This window comes from Sorex fumeus, unplaced genomic scaffold (assembly GCF_029834395.1).
Source record: "Sorex fumeus unplaced genomic scaffold, SorFum_2.1 ptg000099l, whole genome shotgun sequence".
In the NCBI taxonomy this organism is placed as follows: Eukaryota; Metazoa; Chordata; class Mammalia; order Eulipotyphla; family Soricidae; genus Sorex; species Sorex fumeus.
The window spans coordinates 7,361,825-7,383,642 of record NW_026606156.1 but is presented as its reverse complement, the minus strand read 5'-3'; the positions used below and the strand labels follow the sequence as shown (position 1 = coordinate 7,383,642).

Genomic DNA, 21,818 nt, shown 5'->3' with positions numbered 1-21,818 from the left:
TAGGACTGAGGAAGGAAGCAGTTGGCAATACATCAGCGTCTGTTATATATCCTTAGATTTCTGCTGGTGTGTCGTGGGAAACATTTATTTCGTTCTTTGACTCCAGGGTAAATGTAAACTTGTTGTTGTTGTTCTGTTGTTCTTTCTTTGTTTTGCTCATTCCCCCATTTGTGAGGGAAGCTGAGGGCCTGACCCTGCAGTGCTCAGGGCTCACTCCTGGCCTTCCTGGGGGACCAAAAGTGGTGCCAGGGACCAATTGTGTTTTTATTTTTACTTTTGTCATTTCCTTCAACATTACTGGAAATGAAATATTATTTTCACCTCTAATTTTCTGCCATGAAAATACGATGTGTGAAGTCAGTGTTAACTTGAAACTCCAGAAAATCCTGATAGCTTTGTAAGTGGATGCTTTTTAGGAATTAAGACAAAAAATTTAAATGAGTGTGGGAATGCGAATTAGATGCTTAAGACTTGACTGAACTTTACAACTTTACCAATTATTAGTTAGGAAAAACTGCCAAACCATTTCCCCCACTTACTACTGTCAGTTCTGACAAACAGAACTGGGAGCCATAGAATAGTGGGGAGGGTGTTTGCCTTGCACGTGGCCCACCTGGGTTCGATCCCTGGAACCCTGTATGGTCCTTCCAGCATCACCAGGAGTGGCCAGGAGTGCAGAGCCAGGAGTAAAACCCTGAGGATTGCCGGTGTGGTCCCCAAAAAGGGGAAAAGCGTCAGAACTCGGCAAGGTGCGTTGTGCCCTAGATGCTGTGTCCTGTGTCCTCCTGGCCGGCAGGTGCTCTGGTCTGGGCTGAGGCCGGACCTCCTCCAGGCCTGTGACACCCTGAAACGTCTGTTTCACAGAGAACGTGCAGAAAGCTAGACGCGTGAAATGAAAGCCGACGTGGCCAGGGGTGGAGCTCTCGAGGGTCTCGCTCTGAGGGTTAAACGTTTTTCTTTCTGACCAGTCGAACCTATTTTGGAGGTGTGGCGTGACGTGAGTGCCGGGGCTCTGAAACCCGGGAGACTGGCAGGTCCCGCGTCCGTCTCCCCACCTGGTGGGGTATCCCCGCGGTGTGCGGACTGGCAGCCTCTTCCAGGAGGCCGGTGGCCCGTGGTGTCCGACCGTGCAGGGCAGAGCCTGCCCGTGGGAAGGCAGGCGGCTCCCTCCGTGTGGAAGGCCTCGGTGGGGTCAGAATGAGGGGACAGGGGGTTAGGGTTCACCACCCGGGTTCACGACCCCCAACACCCTGTACGGTCCCCAGCCCCTTCGGGAGTGACCCCTGAGCCAGGAGTAAGCCCTGGGCACTCCCGGGTATGCCCCCCTCTGCCACCAAAATAACACGGACCCCCGAATGTGGGAGGAGACTCTCCTAGATGCACCCCCCCCGCGTGAGTGCCAAATGCCTTTCCTTACCTTTTCTCGCCCTCTGCTTCCCCAGAGGTGACGTCAGCAGCGTGTTTGTGTGCACATGTGCTTGTGGACACACCCACGTCTGTGTGTGCCCACGCACGTGTTCATGTGTATACGTGTGTGTGCAGCATGCACGTGTGTACGCGTGTGTGTGTGCGTGTGGGCACTGGTGGCTTGGGGCCAGCCGGCCGTGTGCTGGCGGCTGAGGGCTCCTGCTCCCCTCGGACCCGTGGCCTCTCTGAGTCAGGCTTGCGGAGCAGCTGGCGTTGCTCTTGTGTGTCCGAGTGTCTTTCGAATGTGACCTTCCCGCGTGGTGCTTTCCTAAAGCCATTGGATTGTTGGCACTGTCACTGAATTTTTCTAAATCATTTCTGAATATTTTATATGTCATAATAAAAGCCTTTAAACACTCCTGGACTGTGCTCGAGGTCTTTTTTCTAAAGATGGAAAACAGTTGTTGCCTTTGATGTTTTTCTTTGGATTTTTGTTTGTTTGGGGGCCACACCTGACGGTGCTCGGGGGTTACTCCTGGCCCTGCACTCAGGGATCGGCCCTGCTGGGCTCAGGGGACCATCTGGGATGCCGGGAAGGAACCCAGGTGGGCTGCCTGCGAGGCCCACGCCCACCTGCTCTAGCTCTCGCCCTGATTTTTATTTTTGAGGGCTGGGCCTAGGGATTGAACCCAGGGCCTCTCCTACACACACATTCGGTTAATGGGTTCAAGTGTGACTCCGAGCCGGCCACCGGCCCTCCCTCTGCCTCCATGTGTGTGCACGCGCACACACACACGTACACACACATATGTACACAAGCACACACATACACTCATATACACATCATATACACACATACACATACACACAGGCCTGCGCCCGCGCAGGCTGACACCCCCGCGGCGACCATCCCTGTCTTCCCGTGTTTCCTCTGGCGGCTGTGGGACAGTGGCCGTCAGTCTGTCCCCGTGACTCTCACACACTAGCGCCGTCCCCCCACCTTGTGCCCGTGCGGTGAGCTTCAGGGTCCCTCTCTCCTCCCAGCGTCCGGCTCAGTCTCTCCGTCCACCCTCTGCCACGCTGAATGTGGGGTGCCAGGATCTTTGAATGAGCAGTTCGGGCTCTGGACGCCAAGAATTGCTGGTTTCCACGGAAACTTCGCTCCTCTCCCTCCTGGGCCACAGGCGCTGAGCCAGATGACGTCCCCTCCAGCAGTGGACGCGAGTCCTCTCCGCGTCCCCCGGCGCTGGCTCTCGCCCTCCCAACTGAAGGCCAGTCTTGCTGGTTTGGTTTGCGTTGCCCTGGCACCGGTGATGCTGGAACTCCTCCTGCTCCTATTGGCCATCTTGCATCTTGATTTTGTGGATGGGCGAGGCTAGCCCACAGGGGGCAGTGCTCAGCACTGCCTCTGGGCTCAGGGCACTGTGTCCTGGGTCAGCCCTGCCCACTGACCAGGGCTGAGAGGCACCCAGGGGGCCTGGATGGGCCTCGCTCAGAAGCTCCCTCCCTCGGGACACAGCGTGGGCAAGTCCCCACACTTGCTGGGGGGGCCCAGGAGCACAGCGGGGCCGGGAAAGTGGAAGGGAAGCCAGTGGCCAGGCAAGAGCATCAGTGTCCACGCGCCCTGCGGCCTGAGAGCATCAGCGTTCAGCATCCACATGGCCCCTGCGTCCTGAGAGCACATCAGTGACCGGCGTCCACGCGTCCTGCATCCTGAGAACATCAGCATCCACACAGCTCCTGCACCCAGAGAGCAGGTGGTGTCTGGCGTCCACGCGGCCCTGCGTGCTGAGAGCTGCCTGCGGCCACACTCCCCGTGCTTGTCCTCACCCGTGTCCTGTGAGCCAGAACGCTGGGCCGGGCCTCACCGCGAGCCTCACGGCCACACCTTCCCGCCGGCGAAGCCCACCGAGGAGGCAGATGTAGCCTCGAGAGCCGGCGGCGAGGCCCGGCCTTCAGAAGTCCCGGAGCAGCCACTGACCCAACAGAGGTTCCGACAGAGCAGACACTGGGGTGGCCACGCACGCGGGGCTCAGTCAGGAACATGGGAGCAGGATCCGTGGTTCTCCCACCGACCAACATGGCTTCCCTGGTGATGCGTCTCGTCCTGAAAGGACACACCAGAGGAAAGAGAACCCCAACAGGGAAGCAGAAGGGAGGACGGGGAGGAGGGGAGAGGAGGAGGAAGATGGGGGAGGAGGAGGAGGAAGAGGGAAGAGGAGGAGGGAGAGGAGGAAGATGGGGAGGGAAGGAAGAGGAGGGGGGAGGGGAGGAGGAAGAGGAGGAGGGGGAGGAGGAAGATGGGGGAGGGGAGGAGGAAGAGGGGAGGGGGAGGAGGAAGATGGGGGAGGGAAGGAAGGGGGGAGGGGAGGAGGAAGATGGGGAGGGGGAGGGGAAAGAAGAGGGAAGAGGAGGAGGAAGATGGGGGAGGAGGAGGAGGAAGAGGGAAGAGGAGGAGGGGGGAGGAGGAAGATGGGGAGGGGAAGAGGAGGAGGAAGAAGAGGAAGAGGGGGTAGGAGGAGGGGGAGGAGGAAGAGGGAAGAGGAGGAGGGAGAGGAGGAAGATGGGGGAGGGAAGGAAGAGGAGGGGGGAGGGGAGGAGGAAGAGGAGGAGGGAGAGGAGGAAGATGGGGGAGGGGGAGGAGGAAGAGGGGGAGGGGGAGGAGGAAGAGGGAAGAGGAGGAGGGGGAGGAGGAAGATGGGGGAGGGAAGGAAGAGGAGGGGGGAGGGGAGGAGGAAGAGGAGGAGGGGGAGGAGGAAGATGGGGGGGAGGAGGAAGAGAGGGAGGGGGAGGAGGAAGAGGGAAGAGGAGGAGGGGGAGGAGGAAGATGGGGGAGGGAAGGAAGAGGAGGGGGGAGGGGAGGAGGAAGAGGAGGAGGGGGAGGAGGAAGATGGGGGAGGGGGAGGAGGAAGAGGGGGAGGGGGAGGGGGAGGAGGAAGATGGGGAGGGGGAGGGGAAAGAAGAGGGAAGAGGAGGAGGGAGATGGGGAGGGGAAGGGGGAGGAGGAAGAAGAGGGAAGAGGAGGAGGGGGAGGGGGAGGGGAGGAGGAAGATGGGGAGGAGGAGGAGGGGTGCAGGAACTGAGGCACTCGGGAAGGCGGGGCTGAAGTCTCAGGGCCCTTGTTTGCTCTGCTCGGGCCACACCTTGTGTTCGGACCCTTCCTGCAGGGCTGGGGCCGGGATGGAACCAGGGCTGGCTGCGTGCCCGGCGAGCGCCTGCCCTCTGGACTCCCTCTCCAGGGCTTTGGTCAGTTTTCAGGAGGGAGGGGCTGTCTGAGTACGTTGTATTTTGTGACCCAGATGTCACGATGCTGAGGGGTCAGGCGTGAGGGTGGCGGGTGGCTGCCCTCAAGCCGGCTCCCCGGGAAGACGGGAAGCCGCTCTCCCTCGCCGCGCTCGTCCTGCCTCGCCCGGCTCTCGGCTCTCGGCTTTCTCCGTTTTATTTCTTGTTGTCATTTTTGTTCTGGGCCACACCCGGCGTTGCTCAGGGGACAGCATAGCCCTGGCCACTCTGCTCTCTCCGTGCGCTCATATCCTCTCTATTTCTTTTTGCTTTTTGGGTCACACCCGGCGATGCTCAGGGCTGACTCCTGGCTCATGCAGTCAGGAATTGCTCCTGGCGGTGCTCAGGGGACCATATGGGGTGCTGGGAATCGAACCTGGGTCGGCCATGTTGGCTGCGTGCAAGGCAAACGCCCTACCCGCTGTATGGCTCCAGCCCCATCCTCTCTTTTTTTGATTTTCTTCTGCTTTTCCTTCTGTGTGTTCTCTCTTGAACACACACTCCTCCCCTTTTTCTCCCTTCACATTTGCGGGGCGGGGTGGGAGGGGAGAAAGAAGGACAGCATGGGGGTTACGGTGTCTGCCTTGCGCACAGCTGTCCGGGTTCGGTTAGGGGCCCCGCCAGGAATAAGCCCTGAGCACTGCGGAGCATGGGCAAAACTAAGCCTCCAAAAGTAGCGTTTAAGTCAAAGTTTGGGCTGGGGCGATAGCACAGCGGGTAGGGCGTTTGCCTTGCACGCGGCCAACCCCGGTAGAGCCCGGCAAGCTACTGAGAGTATCGCCCACACGGCAAAGCCTGGCAAACTCCCGGTGATGTATTGGATATGCCAAACACAGTAACAAGTCTCACAATGGAGACGTTACTGGGCCCACTCCAACAGGGAGGACATTGCTACAGTGCAGTGCTACAGTTACAGTTGAGGTTGTTCCAATAGCATGTGCCATGTCCAGTCACTGCACCCACCCGTGAATGCCCCGTGGCCTTTCCCAGTGTCCCTCCTGCCCCCAGCCCGAGTCTGTCCCGTGCCAGGGAATCTCTGCCGGGGGCGCCCCGGGTCCCGGCTTCTGCTTTGGACTGCTGAGCACAACCCAGCAGCCGGGGAGGCCCGAGAGAGGCTGGCTAGGCAGGAGGCTGTTTCCAGCGCCACTGGGTGTGGTCTCCAAGGCAAAAACACGAACAAACAAGCCGGCACCACCTTGGAGAGCGAGATCATCTCTCTGCCCTCAGGTTCTTATCTCTGTCTCTGCTGCCCGCAGGGCTCACATCTGACTCCCCCGGGAGACCAAAGCAGAGAGCTGCCTCTGTCCACACCGCCTGGCGCTGGGCAGCCGTCCCATCCGGCCAACAGCAGAAATACATGCCCCTGCAAATGCCCAGGGCCGGGGAGGGATGAACTCGGGGGGCCTTCTTCCCTCTGAACCCCGAGAACCCCGCTTCCTGTGTGTGGCCGGGACCAGAGGGCAGGCCTGGGTGTGAGAGCCCTGCCTGGTCCCCGAGTGTCTCTGGGAGCAACCCCAGAACCAGAGTGGAGAACCCGACAAACACAATCAGCACCAGCAGTTATTTTGGGGGCGGCTTTTAGGAAAGGGCAGGACATCTGCAGGACGGGGTGAGGACCACGCGTGCTGGGCTCGGAGCTCTGACATTTCCTGACTGAAGCCAGATGCCACCTTACTCTGTCTCCGCGTCCCCCGAAAATGGAGGTTGTAGGAGCTGGAGCGATAGAAGAGCAGGGAGGACGCTTGCCTGGCACGCGGCTCACCCGGATTGATCCCAGCACCGCAGACAGTGCCCTGAGTCTGCCTAGACTCCCGAGGGCAGGGCCAGGAGGAATCTCTGAGCTCCTCTGGGTGTGGCCCAAAGCCAAAGAAAACAAGTCAGGAAAGAGGAGTCCCTGGGTTGTTTGTTTGGGGACTCACCAGCCCAGCAAGGCTCAGAGGTTCCTCCTGGTTCTGCGCTCGGGAATGACTGCTGGCGAGGCTTGGGGGACCACACGGGCTGCCGGGACGCACCCGGGCACAAGGCAAGTGCCCTCCCCACTGCGGCCCCAGCCCAGGTCTGTTTGTTCTGAGAAGTAAAGAGTTAACAGGGGGCTGGGCAGCAGGTGGACTAGCTGCCCCTGGCTCTGTGAGGCCCCTCACGCCCAGAGCCCAGCAAGGTGCAGGCCCGCACCGCCAGGCATGGCCTGGACGCAGAGAAAGCAACCGAGGAAGGAGCTAGCTCTTGCGAAACACCCAGAAACTGTGGCTGGAAGTGCGCTGGTGCCCGGCTGGTTTTGGGGGGGCCACGCCGGCTCGTGCTGGGAGAGGGTCCCTGCCAGCCGAAAAGGCCTCTGCAGAGGTCCTGTTCCTGCCGCTGGAGGCGCTGACCGTCTGGGCCCCTCTCGGCCACGGCAGTGAAGGCAGCGGCAGCAACACACACACTGAGGTGTCTGGGGCCAAGTTTGGGCGATTTAAAACGTTCCAGAAAAAAACGAGTGTCTGATTACAGACGCGGGAGGGAGGCAGATGGACACACACCCCGGGAGGGCCCCAGTTCTTAGAACCTGTGGACATGGTCGGGATGGGGAGGGGCCCTGGGCGGGGCAGCAGGTGGGGGCCCCAGGGCCGTCCCTGGCTCCAAGGGCTTCCACACAGTGGGCTTCCATGTCTCGCTTGGGGTCCCAGGAGAGGACCCCCAAGACAGAGCGAATGGAAGCCATGTGGATTCATCCCAGAGAGTGTCGCCTAGCAAGGCTGTGGGCACGGGGGGCTAGGTCCCCAAGCCTGAGCCGTGAGGGTGCTGCAGGCCCTTAGCTGGGCTCGCCCAGGCTGGTTCTTCCTAGTCAGTGGGGGCAGGCGGGGCGGGGGGGGGGGGCGAGCTTTCAGACACACCAGGGCGGTGCTGGCTAATCCAAGACGAGCACCTGGCTGGGAAGGGCGGTCCCTGAGACAAGGGTCCGGACTCGGACACTCGGGGGAAGGAGGCGCGTGAATCAGATTCAGAGAGAGCAGCTCTGGGCCGGTCCCGGGCGTTTCGCCATCCCTAAACCAGGGCTCTTTATCTGGGATGTGGGGGCCACACCTGGGGCCCGGGAAGGCTGTTCTGTGGGGCCGCGCCTGTGCTGGTTCCCACGCAGCCCCCAGGAGGCAGCTGTGGGTGGGCTGTGGGGACAGCAGAGCACACGCCTGGCCTGCCCGAGACCCCGAGACCCGGGGTCGGCCCCCAGCACCACCCAGCAGAAACACTGTCGGGGCTGGAGGCGTCACGGACCCTCAGGGGAAGCTTGGTTGGGGGTTGGCTTGGGGTGACGCCCGGCGGTGCTCTGGGCTGGTCCTGGTTCTGCATCGCTCCTCACGGGGCCCTTGAAGACCATGTGAGGTCCTAGGGCTCGAACCCGGGGTTGCAAGGCAAGCACCTTCCCTCCGTCACCATTCCTTCCTTCTTTGGTTTTGTCTTTGTCTCGGCCCCGTGCTCAGAGCTTCTCTGGGGCTCCGGACCTTATGGTCCCAACTGGCTGTGAGCAAGGCCAGGGCCTGACCTGCTGTGGGACGGCCCTGCCCCTCCCCCACACCCCCATGCCCCCTCCCCACCTTCTTTCTGGGCCCTTCTCTGGTGTCTGCCAGCCCCTGTCCGGGCAGTCTGGGGGCTGTGTGGGGTCAGTCGGTTCTGGCACTGCTGCTTAAGTCCCAGTGGCCGAGGGCACTGCAGGGAGCAGCCCTGAGCACCGTCCCCCTCCCCCCCCAGAACTGGGGCCCAGCCGTGCCCCGCCCCTGTCCCTGATCCTGAAGCCCCCTAGAGGGAAAATTCACAGCTTTTTTTTTAATCTTTTTTTTTTCTTTTGGGTCACACCCGGCAATGCACTGGGATTACTCCTGTCTCTGCACTCAGGAGTTACTCCTGGCGGTGCTCAGTGGACCCTACGGAATGCTGGGAATCAAAACCGGGTCGGCCGCGTGCAAGGCAAACGCCCTCCCCGCCCGCGATCGTCCAGCCCCAGAATTCGCAGCTTTGAAGAAGTCCGGCTGCTGTGGCGACACCGACCCAGGTCAGTGTGGCTCCCAGCAGAAGGCCCCTGGAGGGTGGGGCCCGGAGCCGGGGGCTGGAGTCCGGTTGGCTCTGGGGGGTCCCAGCAGACGCCAGCGAGACTGCAGCCCCCAGCCAAGCAGCCCCGAGCCGGCAGGTGTGGTTCAAACCCAGAACCCGCAGGTGGGAAGCTCAGCCCGCTTGGAGGGAGCCGGGAAATGGGGGGAGCCTTTCCCAGGCCTGGGGGCATCCCACCGGGGGCTTCCCCAGGGGTCTCCCACCCCTCAGGGACGCTCCAGCCAGAGAGAGCCATCCCGGACCCTCCTGCCGCTTAGTCCCCACCCTGGGTGCAGGAGGCCCCGGCTGGGGGCGAGGGCGGGGCACAAGCGAGGCCCCAGGCCCTGCAGGGCAGTGCCGGGCAGGGCACCGCTGGGGGCGGCAGGACCAACCCCAAGTGGAGACCCCGCAGCACGGCCGAAAACTCCCAGGGTGCAGCCCCTCCGACTCCCTCGGAGAGGAGAAAGGGCCCGCGCCGCCCACGCTGGGCAGACCCCCGGAGCCCACCCGGATGCCCGCCTCCAGCTGCCCCCAAGCCCACCCAGAGGTGGGGGCGGGGCGGGGCGGGAGGGGCGGGACTCTGGCGGCTGGAGCGCGGGGCCCCTCCGTGTTTCCAAGGGCCCCGGCGGGTTGCAGCAGAAAACAAGGCGTGGCGCGCAGCGATAGCAGCGGGCAGGGCGCGGGCGAGGGGCCCGCCCGGGTTCTTCCCCAGCACCCCACTGGGCCCCCGGCATCGCCAGGGGCGGACTCCTGAGCGCAGAGCCAGGGTAACCCCTGAGCATCGCAGAGTGTGGCCCCAAACAAACGAGAAACAGAAAAACGCAAAGCAGAGGATGGCTGCGGCTGGGGGCCGCGCAGGGGGCGGATCCCCGGCACCTCCTGGGGGTCCCCGAGCCCGGAGGAAGCCCTGGGCACAGTCAGGTGTGGCCACAAAAAGGGCCAAAACAGAAGGAAACAAGAGCGTGGGGCAGATGCAGGCGCCGACGGTTCCGAAAACCCTTCCGAGAGCCCGTGCGCGGCGCTCCACCTGGACCGAAGGGCCCCTCAGCCGGGGACCCTCCGGGAGCGGGGGCTGCGGGCGGGGGAGGGGCGCAAAACGTGGGACTGGCCCCCCGGCCGCTGGGCTCGAAGGAGACGGCCCCAGCCCGCGCGAGCGCATCGGCAGCCGGCCCTGCAAGGGTCCCAGCGGGAGGGGGTCTGCACCCATTCGGGCGTCCCTCCTGCGCGCAGTCCTGCACTTCTCCGCGGGGACGGGGCGGACGGGGACGCGCGAGCAGACGGGTGGTCGGACACTGCCGGAGACCCGGGGGATGTGGGATGGACACGGGAGCGCGCCACGCTGCCAGGGTCCCCGGCACCCACACTGTCCCCTGAGCGCCGCCGGGAGTGGCCCCCGGAGAAGACAAACCCGCCCACCCGAACGTTCCCTCCCGTCTCCCTCCCGGGCCGGGGCACAGGCCGTCCTTCCCGACGGGAGACGCGGGGACAGGTGCCTGGGAAAGGCGCACTCGGGGCGGCCAGGGTTACGCCGGGACTGGGGGAGGGCACCGGACCGTGAGGGACCCCGGGCCGGAGACGTGCTGGGGTTCCGTGTCCACCCGGACGGCCCTGCGCGGAGACGGCCCGGCACAGCCGCGCGCGGCGCAGACTCGGGACGAGGGTGCCCGAGAAGCGGAAGCCACGCAGTGCCCTGCTGGGTGGTCACCGCCGCGGCCCTGCTGGGGGCACGTGCTGCCGGCACCCGCGGGCCCGCTGGGGGCGGCAGACCGCGACCCCTACTCACGGCCCTCGCCACCGGGTCCCTCTGGGCGCGAGAACGCCGCTACTGTGCCGGGTGGCGTGGACGGGGGTGCCCGGGGCGAGGCTGGCGGGGACGAGGGTGCCCGAGAAGCGGCCCGGGGCGAAGGTGCCCGGGGTGAGGGTGCCCGGGAAAGCGACCGGGGCGAAGGTGCCCGGGACGAGGGTGCCCAAGAAGCGGCCCGGGGAAAGGGTGCCCGGGGAAGCGGCAGAGGAGGCGGGTGCCCGAGAAGCTGCCCGGGACGAGGGTTCCCGGGACGAGGGTTCCCGGGAAGCGGTCTGGGGCGAAGGTGCCCGGGGAGAGGGTGCCCGAGAAGCGGCCCGGGGCGAAGGTGCCCGAGACGAGGGTGCCCAAGAAGCGGCCCGGGGCGAGGGTGCCCGGGGAAGCGGCAGGGGAGGAGGGTGCCCGAGAAGCGGCCCGGGACGAGGGTTCCCGGGAAGCGGTCCGGGGCGAAGGTGCCCGGGGAGAGGGTGCCCGAGAAGCGGCCCGGGGCGAAGGTGCCCGAGACGAGGGTGCCCGGGGAAGCGGCAGGGGACGAGGGTTCCCGAGAAGCGGCCCGGGGCGAGGGTGCCCGAGGAAGCGGCCCGGGACGAGGGTTCCCGGGACGAGGGTTCCTGGGAAGCGGTCCGGGGCGAAGGTGCCCGGGACGAGGGTGCCCGAGAAGCGGCTCGGGGCGAGGGTGCCCGGGACGAGGGTTCCTGGGAAGCGGTCCGGGACGAGGGTTCCCGGGGAGAGGGTGCCCGAGAAGCGGCCCGGGGCTTGAAGGTGCCCGAGGAAGCGGCCGCCCAGCCCGCCCAGCCGCTGCAGGGCGGCGGAGGCCCCGGGCCGCGCGTGGCCCCGGCCGAGGAGCCCCGCCCCGGCCGCCCGCGGGGTCACTCCCGGGTCCCGCGCCGCCCCGCCCCGCCCGCTCCGCGCCACGTGCGCCGCGCCGCGCCCCGCCCACGTGACCCGGCGGCCCCGCCCCCGCGGACACGCCCCCGGCCCGGCCGCCCCGGGGCGGGGCGCGGAGGGCGCGGCGGCCGCGGCCTCGCGGGGAGGCGCCACGTCATCGCCCCGCCCCGGCGGCCCCGCCCGCGCCCGCGCCGCGCCCGCCGCCCGCCCGCCGCGAGCGGTTACCGGCCCCCGGCGCGCGCTCCCCGGGTCTCGGGCCGCGCTCCCGACGCAGGTGAGGCCGCGCGGGCCGGCCGGGCCGGGCCGGGCGGCGCGGGCGGTTGGGCCCCGTTGGACGCGCGCAGGGCGGACGCGGTGGCGGCGGCCGGGCTGTCGGGTTCGCTGCCCCGGGCCGGAGCCCGTCGGTGCCCGGGCGGAGAGACGCGCGGCCGGGCGCCCTGGCCCCGCGGCGCCCCGGGGCCCATGTCCGCTCGCGCCCCGGGCCCCGCCGCGCCCGGCCGCGCCCCGCCGGCCCCGGCCGCCCCGCAGGCGCCGCCGGCCGCCGCCACGAGCGCCGGGGCGCGGGGGGAGCCGTCGCCGGCGCCGGTGCGGGGCCACAGCGTGCCGCAGGCGGCCGTGCCCGTGCGGCCCCTGGCGCTGCCCCTGGCCTACCGGCCGCGCGGCCCGTCGCCCCCGCCGCCCGCGCCGCCCGCGCCGGCCCCCGGCCCCGCCGAGCCGCCGGCGCGCAAGGACAACCCCTGGAGCCGGGGCCCGCCGGCCGCGCCCCCCGCGCCCCACGCAGGTCTGTGCCGCGGGCCGGCGCCCACGTGCGCGGCGCGTCCGCCCGGCCCGGCCCGGCCCGGCCCGGCCCCGGCCCGCCGAGCCCGCGTCGGCCCGTGCGCCCGCCCGCCCGGCCGGCCGGCCGGCAGGTGCGCGCGGGCGCCGGGGACGGGGCCGCGCCGACAGCTGTGGCCGCGGCCCGGGCCGCGCCGACACCTGGCGGCGCGCGCACCGCTGGGGGGCCGGGCTCGGACCCGGACCCGGACGGGGCCGAGGTTCCTCCGGGCTCCGCTGTGCCGCGGGGCCACGCCTGGCGGTGCTCGGGGGGCCGCAGGGGCGGGCGCCGGGGATGGTGGGCGCGGGGCGCCGTGCGACCCCGGCCGCGGTGCCGCCGCGCACCTGGCCGGCCCGGGGCGGGGGGGGGGTGGGCGGGGGGGGGAGGCCGCGGTCGGGGGTCCGAGCCGGCGCCCCCTGCCCGCCCGCCGGTGCTGCCGGGGCGCACGTGGCTGGCCCGCGAACTGCAGCTGCGGTGACATTGGCTGGCAGAGCCGCTTCCCCTAGGAGTTTGCACGCCGCGCTGCGGAGACGCGCCGCGGGCGAGGATGGTTCTCTTCGGTTACATTGTTTCCTTAGGAGTTGGGGTGCCGCGGTTACGGTCGTGTTCAGGTTTGTGGCGTTGGTGTACAAAGTTGCTGCGCCTTTTCCAGCAGTGCCCGGACTCACTTTATCTTTGTGACTGACAGTTTGGTTACTTACTTGCATGCGCAAGTACACACATGTAACCATTTTATGGAGGCGCCCAGATGCCCAGTTGGGTCCCTCGCGTTTTCCCGAGCACACCTTGCCAGCTAGCATGCGCCCCACTGTCGGGACCCCCCCACTCCCCTTTCGGGAGGGAGGAAAAATCTGGGGTTGACCGATTGCGCTCCCGTACTGTTTCTTATCTGACATACCGAGGGGCTTGTTTTCTGTCTCTGTCTGTCTGTCTCTCTCTCTGTCTCTGTCTCTCTCCTTCCCCCCCTCCCTCCAGATGGTACCCAGGGGTTTTGCAGGAATTACTCCCTGCCGTCTCGGCGGGCCATATGGCATGCCGGGGACCCAACCTGGTCAGCAGGTGCCCTCTCTGCTGTCCTGGCACTCTGGCCCCGAGGTTCCTTTTCTTGTGAGATGACGGTGCCTACACGCTCGGGGCAGCAGAGCCAGCTCCTGCGTCACCTGTGTTGGCTTCCTGCCCGCGAGCCCTCCGCCTGGCCCAGCCCTCGCCCGGTCGGTCAGCTCCTCTTTCCCGTTGGCTTCCTCACACCTGCTGTCCACTCGAGTGCACAGGACCCTGCGCGCCGCGGATAAGTCTAACTCTGGCGAGGTCCTCTTGTGGAGGAGTGCCGGCCACGCCTCGTCCAGCCTCTCCCACCTCACGCCCTGCTGGGGTGCCGAAGGGTCCCTCAGTGACCGATGGTTAATTGGTGGAGCTCGGCTCCTGCCCCCGTGCCAGATGGTCGGGAAGGAGCGAGCTGTCGGTGCCCCGGTGGAAGGACAGGAGGTGGCCCGGCCGGAGTGAGGCTGGTGCGCTTTGGGGAGGTGCCCGGCGCCTGTATGCAGCAGTGGGTGTTTTCCTAGAGTTTCTCTCACGTAGAATAAAGCTATGTGAGGTACTGATGCGGCCGGTTCTTTTTTTTTTTTTTTTAGTAAAAGTTTAGGGAATCTGAGGGGAGGGAGGGGAGATCCCTCAAGCAGAGGTGGGGGTTCATGCCCCAGAGGAGTGGAGGGGCGCCCTCGGGGTGGGGGCACTGCCACAGCTTAGTCCCCATGTGGTCTCAAAACCAAGAAAAAACATTTGTTTTTATGTGAGCACAACCGTCTCTTGTTACAGATTTTGTTCTTAGCAGCCAGGCTTTTATGTATTGAATTATTTTTTCATCACCAAGCTTTTTTTTTTTTTTTTTTTTTTTTTGCTTTTTGGGTCATAACCGGTGATGCACAGGGGTTCCTCCTGGCTCTGCACTCAGGAATCACCCCCAGCGGTGCTCAGGGGACCAAAGGGATGCTGGGAATCGAACCTGGGTTGGCTGCGTACAAGGCAAACACCCTCCCCGCTGTGCTGTCGCTCCAGCCCCAATAGCCAAGCTTTTAAAGTGAATTGCTGATTTAGAGATCTATTGGTCTCCAGGGTTAAAGAATAGCACGGGTTTGATCCCAGCACCGCCAGAGGAGCACCGGATAGACTGTTCGTGAGGGGCTGGGCGGCAGGGTGCATCCCATATGGTTCCCTGAGCACTGCAGGGAGTGATTGCCGAGCACAGAGCCAGGAGTTAGCCCTGGGCGCTGATGGCTGTGGCCCAGAACCAAAGCACACACAGAAGAAGCAGTTGGTTTGGTTTGGGACACGGCGCGGCGCGGTGGGGGCGCTGTGCGGGGTGCCGTGTGGCAGAGGTCGGTGTCTGGTGGCGTGCCCTGCAGGAAGGGGTGCTGTGACCAGCGTCTGCACGGCCAGCTGACCTCGAGGGCCCCTGCTCCGTGCGGCACTCGTGCGCAGGACCCCGAGCAGAGCATCTGTGGGTGTGGTCCAGGCTCCAGCCCCCCGAAATAGCTCGTCCCCTTTAGGGGACAGCTGGCCCGCGAGAGGGCGTGTGTGCGTGGGGAGAAGGCCGTGCGTGTCCCGCGGCCTCCGGGCCTTGCGCTGGCGAGAGGTCTGGCCCGGGAGGGACGGGACCCGAGCAGCTGTTCCCAGAACGGCTCCTCCTGGAAAAGTCAATGAACTCGAAGGGCCGCTGGGTAAACAGTCGTTGTGAAATCGCTTTCCTCTGCGCCTCCAGCCCTGCCGTGCCCGTGCCGTGCCCAGCCCTGCCCGCCCCCTCCCCAGCGCGCCCCGAGCCCGGAGCTGCAGGGAGAAGCGTGTCCTTTTCATTTCCAGCATGTGAGGGGACAAAGTTCAGGCAGCCACTCCCAGCCGCCAGGCTCAGAGGTGCCTGTCTCTGCGCGTCGCCCCAGGCGGGGGGCTTCCTGCGGCTGTGGTTGGTTGGGGCGACCTGGCCAGGGCCAGGAGCGGACTGGGGTCGTGTGCGTAAGGCAGGTGCTTCAGCCCTTGCTGTCTGTCCAGCTCCGTATTGATTTCAAAATCAGCAGATTAAGTTAATTTTTGAAAGGACAGATCACGATTATGAGCTTGGATGTGTTCAAATTTGTTTTCTTCAGTTAATAATTTAATTGTGTCATCTTGAAGTCGAACGTTGTCTCTGTGGGGTCAGAGTATCCTAGGGAAGGCGGGGCGGGACCCGACCACGCAAGGCGCATGCTCCGTGGCGAGCCGCGCCCACCCTTCCCGTGCCCTGCAGTTCTCAGTGCTCTCCCGGCCACCTGTCCCTGTGCTGTGGAGGTGTGTGCATGGCAGGGGGCGTGGGTCAGACCTGGCGCCTTGCTTGGCTTCTGGGCTCTGGTTGTGTCAGCTGGACCTTGGGGCCAGTGAGGCGAGTGTCCTCCCGCAGAGGACCTCCCCCTGTGAGAGCGCACACGGCAGGAAACGGTCAGGGCACCTCCGTGATGCTGCGCTCGGTTTTCTGGACGCCGCGTTTTGTCCCGTGCGTTCCCACGTGTGTGTGGGCCGGGTTGGGGGACCCTCAAGGACGTCACAGGCAACAGGGGCAGCTGCCCGTGCCAGGACCTTTGGGCCCGCCTGCACGCCTGTCCTCGCTGTCACTGCAGGGCGCTCAGGTGTTGCCACCCTCACCAGCCAGTGTCCTCTGGGTCACACAGGCCAGGGCTCACTCCCGGCTCTGCTCAGGGCTCACTCCTGTCTCTGTGCTTGGGGATCGCTCCTGGCTCTGTGCTCAGGACTGACTCCTGGCTCTGTGCTTGGGGATCACTCTCAGCTCTGTGCTCGGGGCTCACTCCTGGCCGTGCTTGGGGCTGACTCCCGGCTCTGTGCTCAGGGATTGCTCCCGGCTCTGTGCTTGGAACTTGCTCCTGGCTCCGTGCTCGGGACTTGCTCCCGGCTCTGTGCTCGGGACTGACTCCTGGTTCTGTGCTCGGGGCTGACTCCCGACTCTGTGCTTGGAGATTGCTCCCAGCTCTGTGCTCGGGACTCACTGGGAATGCTATTCAGGATAGCACAAGTGCTTGGTGACTCCACATGGTTCTGCCCAGACAGACCTGTGATCTGTCCCAGGGTTTGCCTGTGGTGGTGTCAGAATGGCCACGCCTGGCTCTGCCCCAGCTCATTCCTGCTGCCTTCACCGGACCAGCTGTGGTGCTGGGGGGATAGGGCCGGCTCTTCCCCTCCATCCTGCCCTGAGCCCTTCAGGCTCCTCCCTGGTGCTCCGTCTGCAGGGAGCCGCCCTGCACCGGCTGTCTCCTGTGTCTCCAGGGGGTCGCCAGCAGCGTGAGGGTGGATCTGATCTGTGGCGGGCCACACCCAGTGATGATCAGCTCCTGGGGGCCCTGCAGTGTGTGGGGAGGGAGCCCACCCCCCTCCCTCCAGCCTGTCTCTCAGAACAGCCGTTTTCCACTCTCTGATCCGAGCACTGAGCCCATCCGAATCTCCTGGGCGCGTGGCCGGTTCCACGGCAGCAACTTGGGTTTCAGAACTTAAGATCTGGCCGGGAGTTCGGTTACACACATGTTGAGAACAATTATTTTGTTTGGGGCCAGAGAGATAAGACAAAGGTTAAGGCACTTGCCTTGCATGTGACTGACCCTGGCTCCGTTCTTGGCACTGCCGTGCGTGACCCCTGAGCACAGAGCCAGAAATAGCCCCCCTGAGCACTGCCAAGGCATGGCCGAAGAACAGGCGGCGGCAGGGAAGTGGTCGTAAGAGCGGTCCTGTGTGTTTTCCTTCCAGAGCTCAGTTCCCCCAAAACCATAAAGGCCGGGAAACTCAAGACAAAGAAAGCCACCAAGGTATGTCCCGCCGGCTGGCTTGGGAGGCGGGTCGGGCGGTGTGGTGCCCGCTGCCCCCTGCCCGGGCCTGGCAGTGAGGAGGGGGAGGGGGGTGGGTGGTCTTGGTGCTCACGGGGTCTGTCTCTCCACAGGCCAGTGAATTCAGCGACATGGCGAACTGGCCCACCCCGAGCGAGCTCGCCAGCACCGGGGTGAGTATGTCCCAGCCCTGCGGGGGCTCAGCACACGGCACGCGTGGGCAGACCTCCAGGGAAGGCATTTCCGTGTGACCTGGTGGGGCCCACCCAGCGGTGCTCCTGGCAGGCCCAGCGGACCTCGTGCTGGGTCGAACCGGGTCAGCCGTGTCAGGGTGTGCGCCCTCCTGTGCGCAGAGACCGATTGCTCTCCAGTACCTGCTGTCCGTCTCCCTGACCGTCGGGCGTGAGGGCCCAGAGGACCCTGGCCGCACTGGCCGGTCAGCACAGGGCTGTCCAGGCCCTCTGGACACTGGCAGGGCTGCCCAGGGCTGTGGACACTGGCGGGTCAGTGCAGGGCTGTGGTGTGAGCTTGGCCTGTTCCCTTTAAGCCCTGGACTCTCCACTGGAAGAGCTGAGCGGGGGGATGGACACTCAGTGGACACGTGTGTGGGCTCTGGGCCCCTCTGCCACTGGCTCTGGGCTGCTCCAGGCCCAGCCAGCAGGGAGCCCTAAATCTGAGGTCGCCTGCTTCCCCCGGGAGGACGTGTGTCTCCGGGCTCCCACAGCCTCTCTCCCGTCTGCCCCCAGGCCCCTGCCCAGAGTGACCGAGCTGGGCTGTCCCGGGGCCTTGGATCCTCGCCATCCGTGCCACGGGTGGGGTGAGGCTGGAGTGTCGCCGCCGCCTGCCAGAGCTCGGGGGGATTGGGCGGGGGGACCGAGTCTCTGCTCGCCCACGAGCGGCGCCTCCTTCCGTGGGGGCGCTGGACGCGGGCACCGGCCCAGGGGACGCCTCTGAGGCCGGTGCCTCCGCAGTGCCAGAGCGCCGTCAGCCAGGGCGGCCGGAAGCCGCAGGGCCGCAAGGAGAGAGACGACAAGGTGGAGAAGCGCAGTGAGAGCGGGAGCAAGGAGGCGCGGGAGGCCCGGCCCGAGGGGCCGGCGGAGAACGTCAGCGAGGACGAGGCACAGGCCAGCGGCCAGCGCAAGAGAGGTCAGCGTGCGCCGCTCGGGCTGCGCGTGGCCAGGCCCCCTTCACCCGGGGTTGGCCTTTCTCTGGGTCCCCGCGGGGTGGGGCCACTTCCAGGACTGTGCTGGACAGACCCGCCCGCTCTGCCTCTGGGGGGGTGCCGGCCACCCCTGACGGCGGCCCCTCCTGGCCGTGCCCTTCCCTTGCAGCCAGCAAACACCGGTGGGTGCCGCTGCCCCTGGACGTCGTGCGGCCCGACAGCCAGGAGCGCCCCGGGTCCCGCACCAGCTCGCGCTGCCAGCCCGACGCCGGCAGAGTCCCGCATGGCAGCCGCAGGAACGAGGCGCGGAGTGAGTGGCCGGGCTGCTCAGGGGCCGCGCTTGGGGACGGGCAGGCGGGCAGGGACTGCTGGAATGGGAACCGTTGTCGTAGCAGCAGCTGCACACGGGCGTACGCCTTAACCCCTGTGCCATCCAGCCCTAGAATAGACGTTTTTCAGGGTTGGAAAATTCATCTGTCTTTACGGTTTTGGCTTAAGGGGCCAAACCTATAAGTGCTCAGGACGTGTTCCTGGCTCTGTGCTCAGGGTCACTCCTGGCGGGCTTGGGTGACCAGATGGGGGACCGTGGTTTGAACCCAGGTGGGCCGTGTGCAGGCCAGCGCCCCACGGGCTGTCCTTGACTACCTCTCTAGTCTGTGGGGAAACTGTCTTCGTGCTGGCCGGATAAGGCAGGAGCCCGGGTCCCTGGGGCACTGCCATCCTGACTCCTCTCGGAGTTGGCTCTGAGTCTGGGTGGAGACAGGAGGGTCAGCAGGATGCCCCCGTGTGGCTCTGCATGTGGCAGGCACCTGGCTAGGCACATGGTTGACCGGGAGGAGGCCGGAGTCCCGGGCAGCGGCTCCCCACAGGACGCTCACACACTCAGACTCCACAGCACACGCACACACCCACGCTCGTTCTGGGGGTGGGTATGGCCGGGCCACCTCTCTGCCCGTGTGCGTGGGACGGCTGGGTATGCCTGGTGTGTCCTGCCTTTCTGAGAGTCTGAGTGTCTGCGCGTGTCTGTGTGTCTGAGAGTGCGTGGATCTGAGTGTGTGTCTGAGTGTGTGTCAGAATGTGATCATGTGTGAGGTGTCTGTATGAGTTTGAGAGAGTGGGAGTGTGAATGTGTCTGAGTGTGTCTGGTTGTGTGTCTGAGTGCTTGTGAGTTTGAGTGTGTTCCTGAGTGTCAGAGCGTGTCTGTGTGGTGCGGGTGGCCAGGCCCTGGTCTGCACGACCCGGGTTGGGCTCTGGCGGCCGGGTCATGGCCCTCCCGTGTCTGAGTGTCTGGGCCCGGCGGGCAGGGCGGGGCTGTCCCGGGCACAGCGTCTCTGTTCCCCAGGTTGGAGGCGCGAGAAGAGAGACGAGCAGGACGAGGTCTCCAGCGTCCGGAGCGAGGGCGGCAACGTGCGCGGCTCCTTCAGGGGCCGGGGCCGCGGCCGGGGTCGGGGCCGGGGCCGCGGCCGTGGCAGCGCCCGAGGTGCGAGCCGCCGGCCAGCTGGCCGGCCGGGGCACCCTATCCCGGGGGGTGGGGGGGGCGGCGAGACCGGGCGCCCGCTCACGGTCCCTGCCCGCAGTGAGCCTGGACTACGCGTGCGTGCGCGCCGAGGCGCCCTTCCCCGCCGAGCTGCACAGCACCATGATGTACTACTACGACGACGGCTCGGGCCTGCAGCTCTACCCCGTGGAGGAGGCGCTGCTGAAGGAGTACATCAGGCGCCAGATGTGAGTGGGCGCCGGTGAGCGGGGCCTGGCTCTGTCCGGGGTGCCCGGGCCCCGGGTCACGGGCGTGGCGGCACGGCCCCGGGGGCGGCTCCCTCCTCGCGGGCGCGGCGGAGGGAGTGGACCCGGCCTCCTCCTCCCCGCAGCGAGTACTACTTCAGCACGGAGAACCTGGAGCGCGACTTCTTCCTGCGCAGGAAGATGGACGAGCAGGGCTTCCTGCCCATCTCGCTCATCGCCGGCTTCCACCGCGTGCAGGCGCTCACCACCAACCTCGGCCTCATCCTCGAGGTGGGTGGCGCCCGGCGCGCCTCCGCCCTCGCCCGCGCCCTCGCCCTCGCGGCCCGGCCCGGGACCCAGGCCGGCCCTTTGCTCCCCGCTCGCAGGCGCTGAAGGACAGCACGGAAGTGGAGATCGTGGATGAGAAGATGCGGAAGCGGATCGAGCCCGAGAAGTGGCCCATCCCCGGCCCGCCCGCCCGCGCCGCCCCGCAGCCCGACTTCTCCCAGCTCATCGACTGCCCCGAGTTCGTCCCGGGCCAGACCTTCTGCGCCCACTCAGGTAACGGCCCGCCGGCCCGCGGGGTGGGGGGGTGCAGCGCCCGTCGGGAGCCCACGTGCCTCCCCTTCTTCCAGTCAGGGTGAGGATCTACTGAGGCCCGCGCCGCCCCGAGCAGCCGCAGCGGAGGACCCGGGGCCCGGTCCCGGGCACACTGGACAGACCGCCACGGCCACCTGGCGGCGCCGGCCTGGAGGGGGAGATGGCCGCCCCCGGCAGACAGGACTGCGGGCTTGCGGGGCCCTCCCGCACGGCCTCCCGACGCCTCCACGGAGCTGGCGGCCGGGGCGCGGGCGGGCGGCTGCCCCCCGCTAGTTCCCGCCGCGAGCCCGCCGACCCCAGGCCCGGCCACCTGCCCACGGGGGCTGCCAGGCCCCCCGCGCCCCCGCCTTGGGCAGGTGTTTTCAAAGTTGAAGCCAAGTGACATTTTTTAGGATTGTAAAAAAGATGTAATGTCTGTATATTTAAGTTAGATAATTTATTCTATAGCCCTTCCCGTCCCGCGTCGGAGGACTCGGGCTCCCCGGTCTGGGGGGCCGGGCGGGCTCTGGCGCCTGTTCCTTTGCCATTTCTGCATTCTTAATAAATTACAGCCGAAAAGCCCGTGTCGTGCGGCTCGAGCCCTCCCGCCCGGCCCCACCTCCGGCCGTCGCGCCCGCAGCCCCGTTCACCTGTGGAGCTTGTCGTGTTACGACGCGCCTGGCTCTTAGCGGAGCCGAGGGGCCGTGGACGGCGCCAGCGACGGAGCCCAGTCGGCAGAGGGCAAGGAGAGGGCTTTGGCCACCGCCCTCGCTCCCCGGGCAGGGACGGAGTGCGTGCGGTCACTCTGGGCAGCCCCGAGAGATGCTTCTGAAGCTCCGCGGCCCCGTGTGGCCCCACGGCCCATCGTCTGAGCAGCCAGCTTCAGACCGTCCCTCCGTTGGGAGCAGGAGGAAGCCAGGGTGGGCAGGCCCGGGCAGGCCCTCGGGACAGGCCCGCCGACCCTCGCTCCTCTGCCAGCGGACCTTCCTGAGCTCGGCGCGGACACCACTGGGCTTGGGAAACGCTCAGAACGTGAAAGCGACTCGGGGATCCGGATCATCGTCTGGGCCGAGGAGAGGGGACTTCCCTGTTCCATCTGTCACGTGGGAGAAATGCGCACGGTCACGTGTCAGACTTCTCAGAGCCCGGGACGCTTGTAATACGTTACGTGGTTTTGGTTCTTTTAAAGAATTTTTACTTCTCCTCGTGTAAAGGCAGCCGGCGGGACGGAGAGATGCTCGTTGG

General features: G+C 66.0%; 1 protein-coding gene across 4 annotated transcripts; it reads left to right on the top strand.

Annotated features, from left to right (window-relative positions):
• Positions 1–11,644: 11,644 nt before the first annotated feature.
• On the top strand, positions 11,645–21,152 carry LARP1B (La ribonucleoprotein 1B). Of its 4 annotated transcripts, none has more exons than XM_056134515.1 (10): positions 11,645–11,714; positions 17,034–17,092; positions 17,224–17,283; positions 18,082–18,256; positions 18,442–18,582; positions 19,615–19,752; positions 19,850–19,997; positions 20,141–20,285; positions 20,381–20,555; positions 20,634–21,152. In XM_056134515.1, exons 3-10 carry the CDS (start codon positions 17,242–17,244, stop codon positions 20,636–20,638), a joined length of 969 nt encoding a protein of 322 aa, XP_055990490.1. In that variant the 5' UTR covers positions 11,645–11,714; positions 17,034–17,092; positions 17,224–17,241; the 3' UTR covers positions 20,639–21,152. The 4 variants fall into 4 exon arrangements, with proteins under 4 accessions (XP_055990490.1, XP_055990488.1, XP_055990491.1 ...); XM_056134513.1 differs by having other exon boundaries at positions 20,630–21,152; XM_056134514.1 differs by lacking the exon at positions 11,645–11,714 and adding an exon at positions 12,201–12,221 and having other exon boundaries at positions 20,630–21,152.
• Positions 21,153–21,818: the final 666 nt, after the last annotated feature.

What these genes read in the sequence shown, in the direction of transcription:
- LARP1B (XM_056134513.1), top strand. Translation starts at nt 17,242, where the DNA reads ATGGCGAACTGGCCCACCCCGAGCGAGCTCGCCAGCACCGGG. An exon ending in CGGCCGTGGCAGCGCCCGAG is followed by an intron (nt 19,753 to 19,849) that starts GTGCGAGCCGCC and finishes CCCTGCCCGCAG; the next exon opens with TGAGCCTGGACTACGCGTGC. An exon ending in ACCTCGGCCTCATCCTCGAG is followed by an intron (nt 20,286 to 20,380) that starts GTGGGTGGCGCC and finishes CCCCGCTCGCAG; the next exon opens with GCGCTGAAGGACAGCACGGA.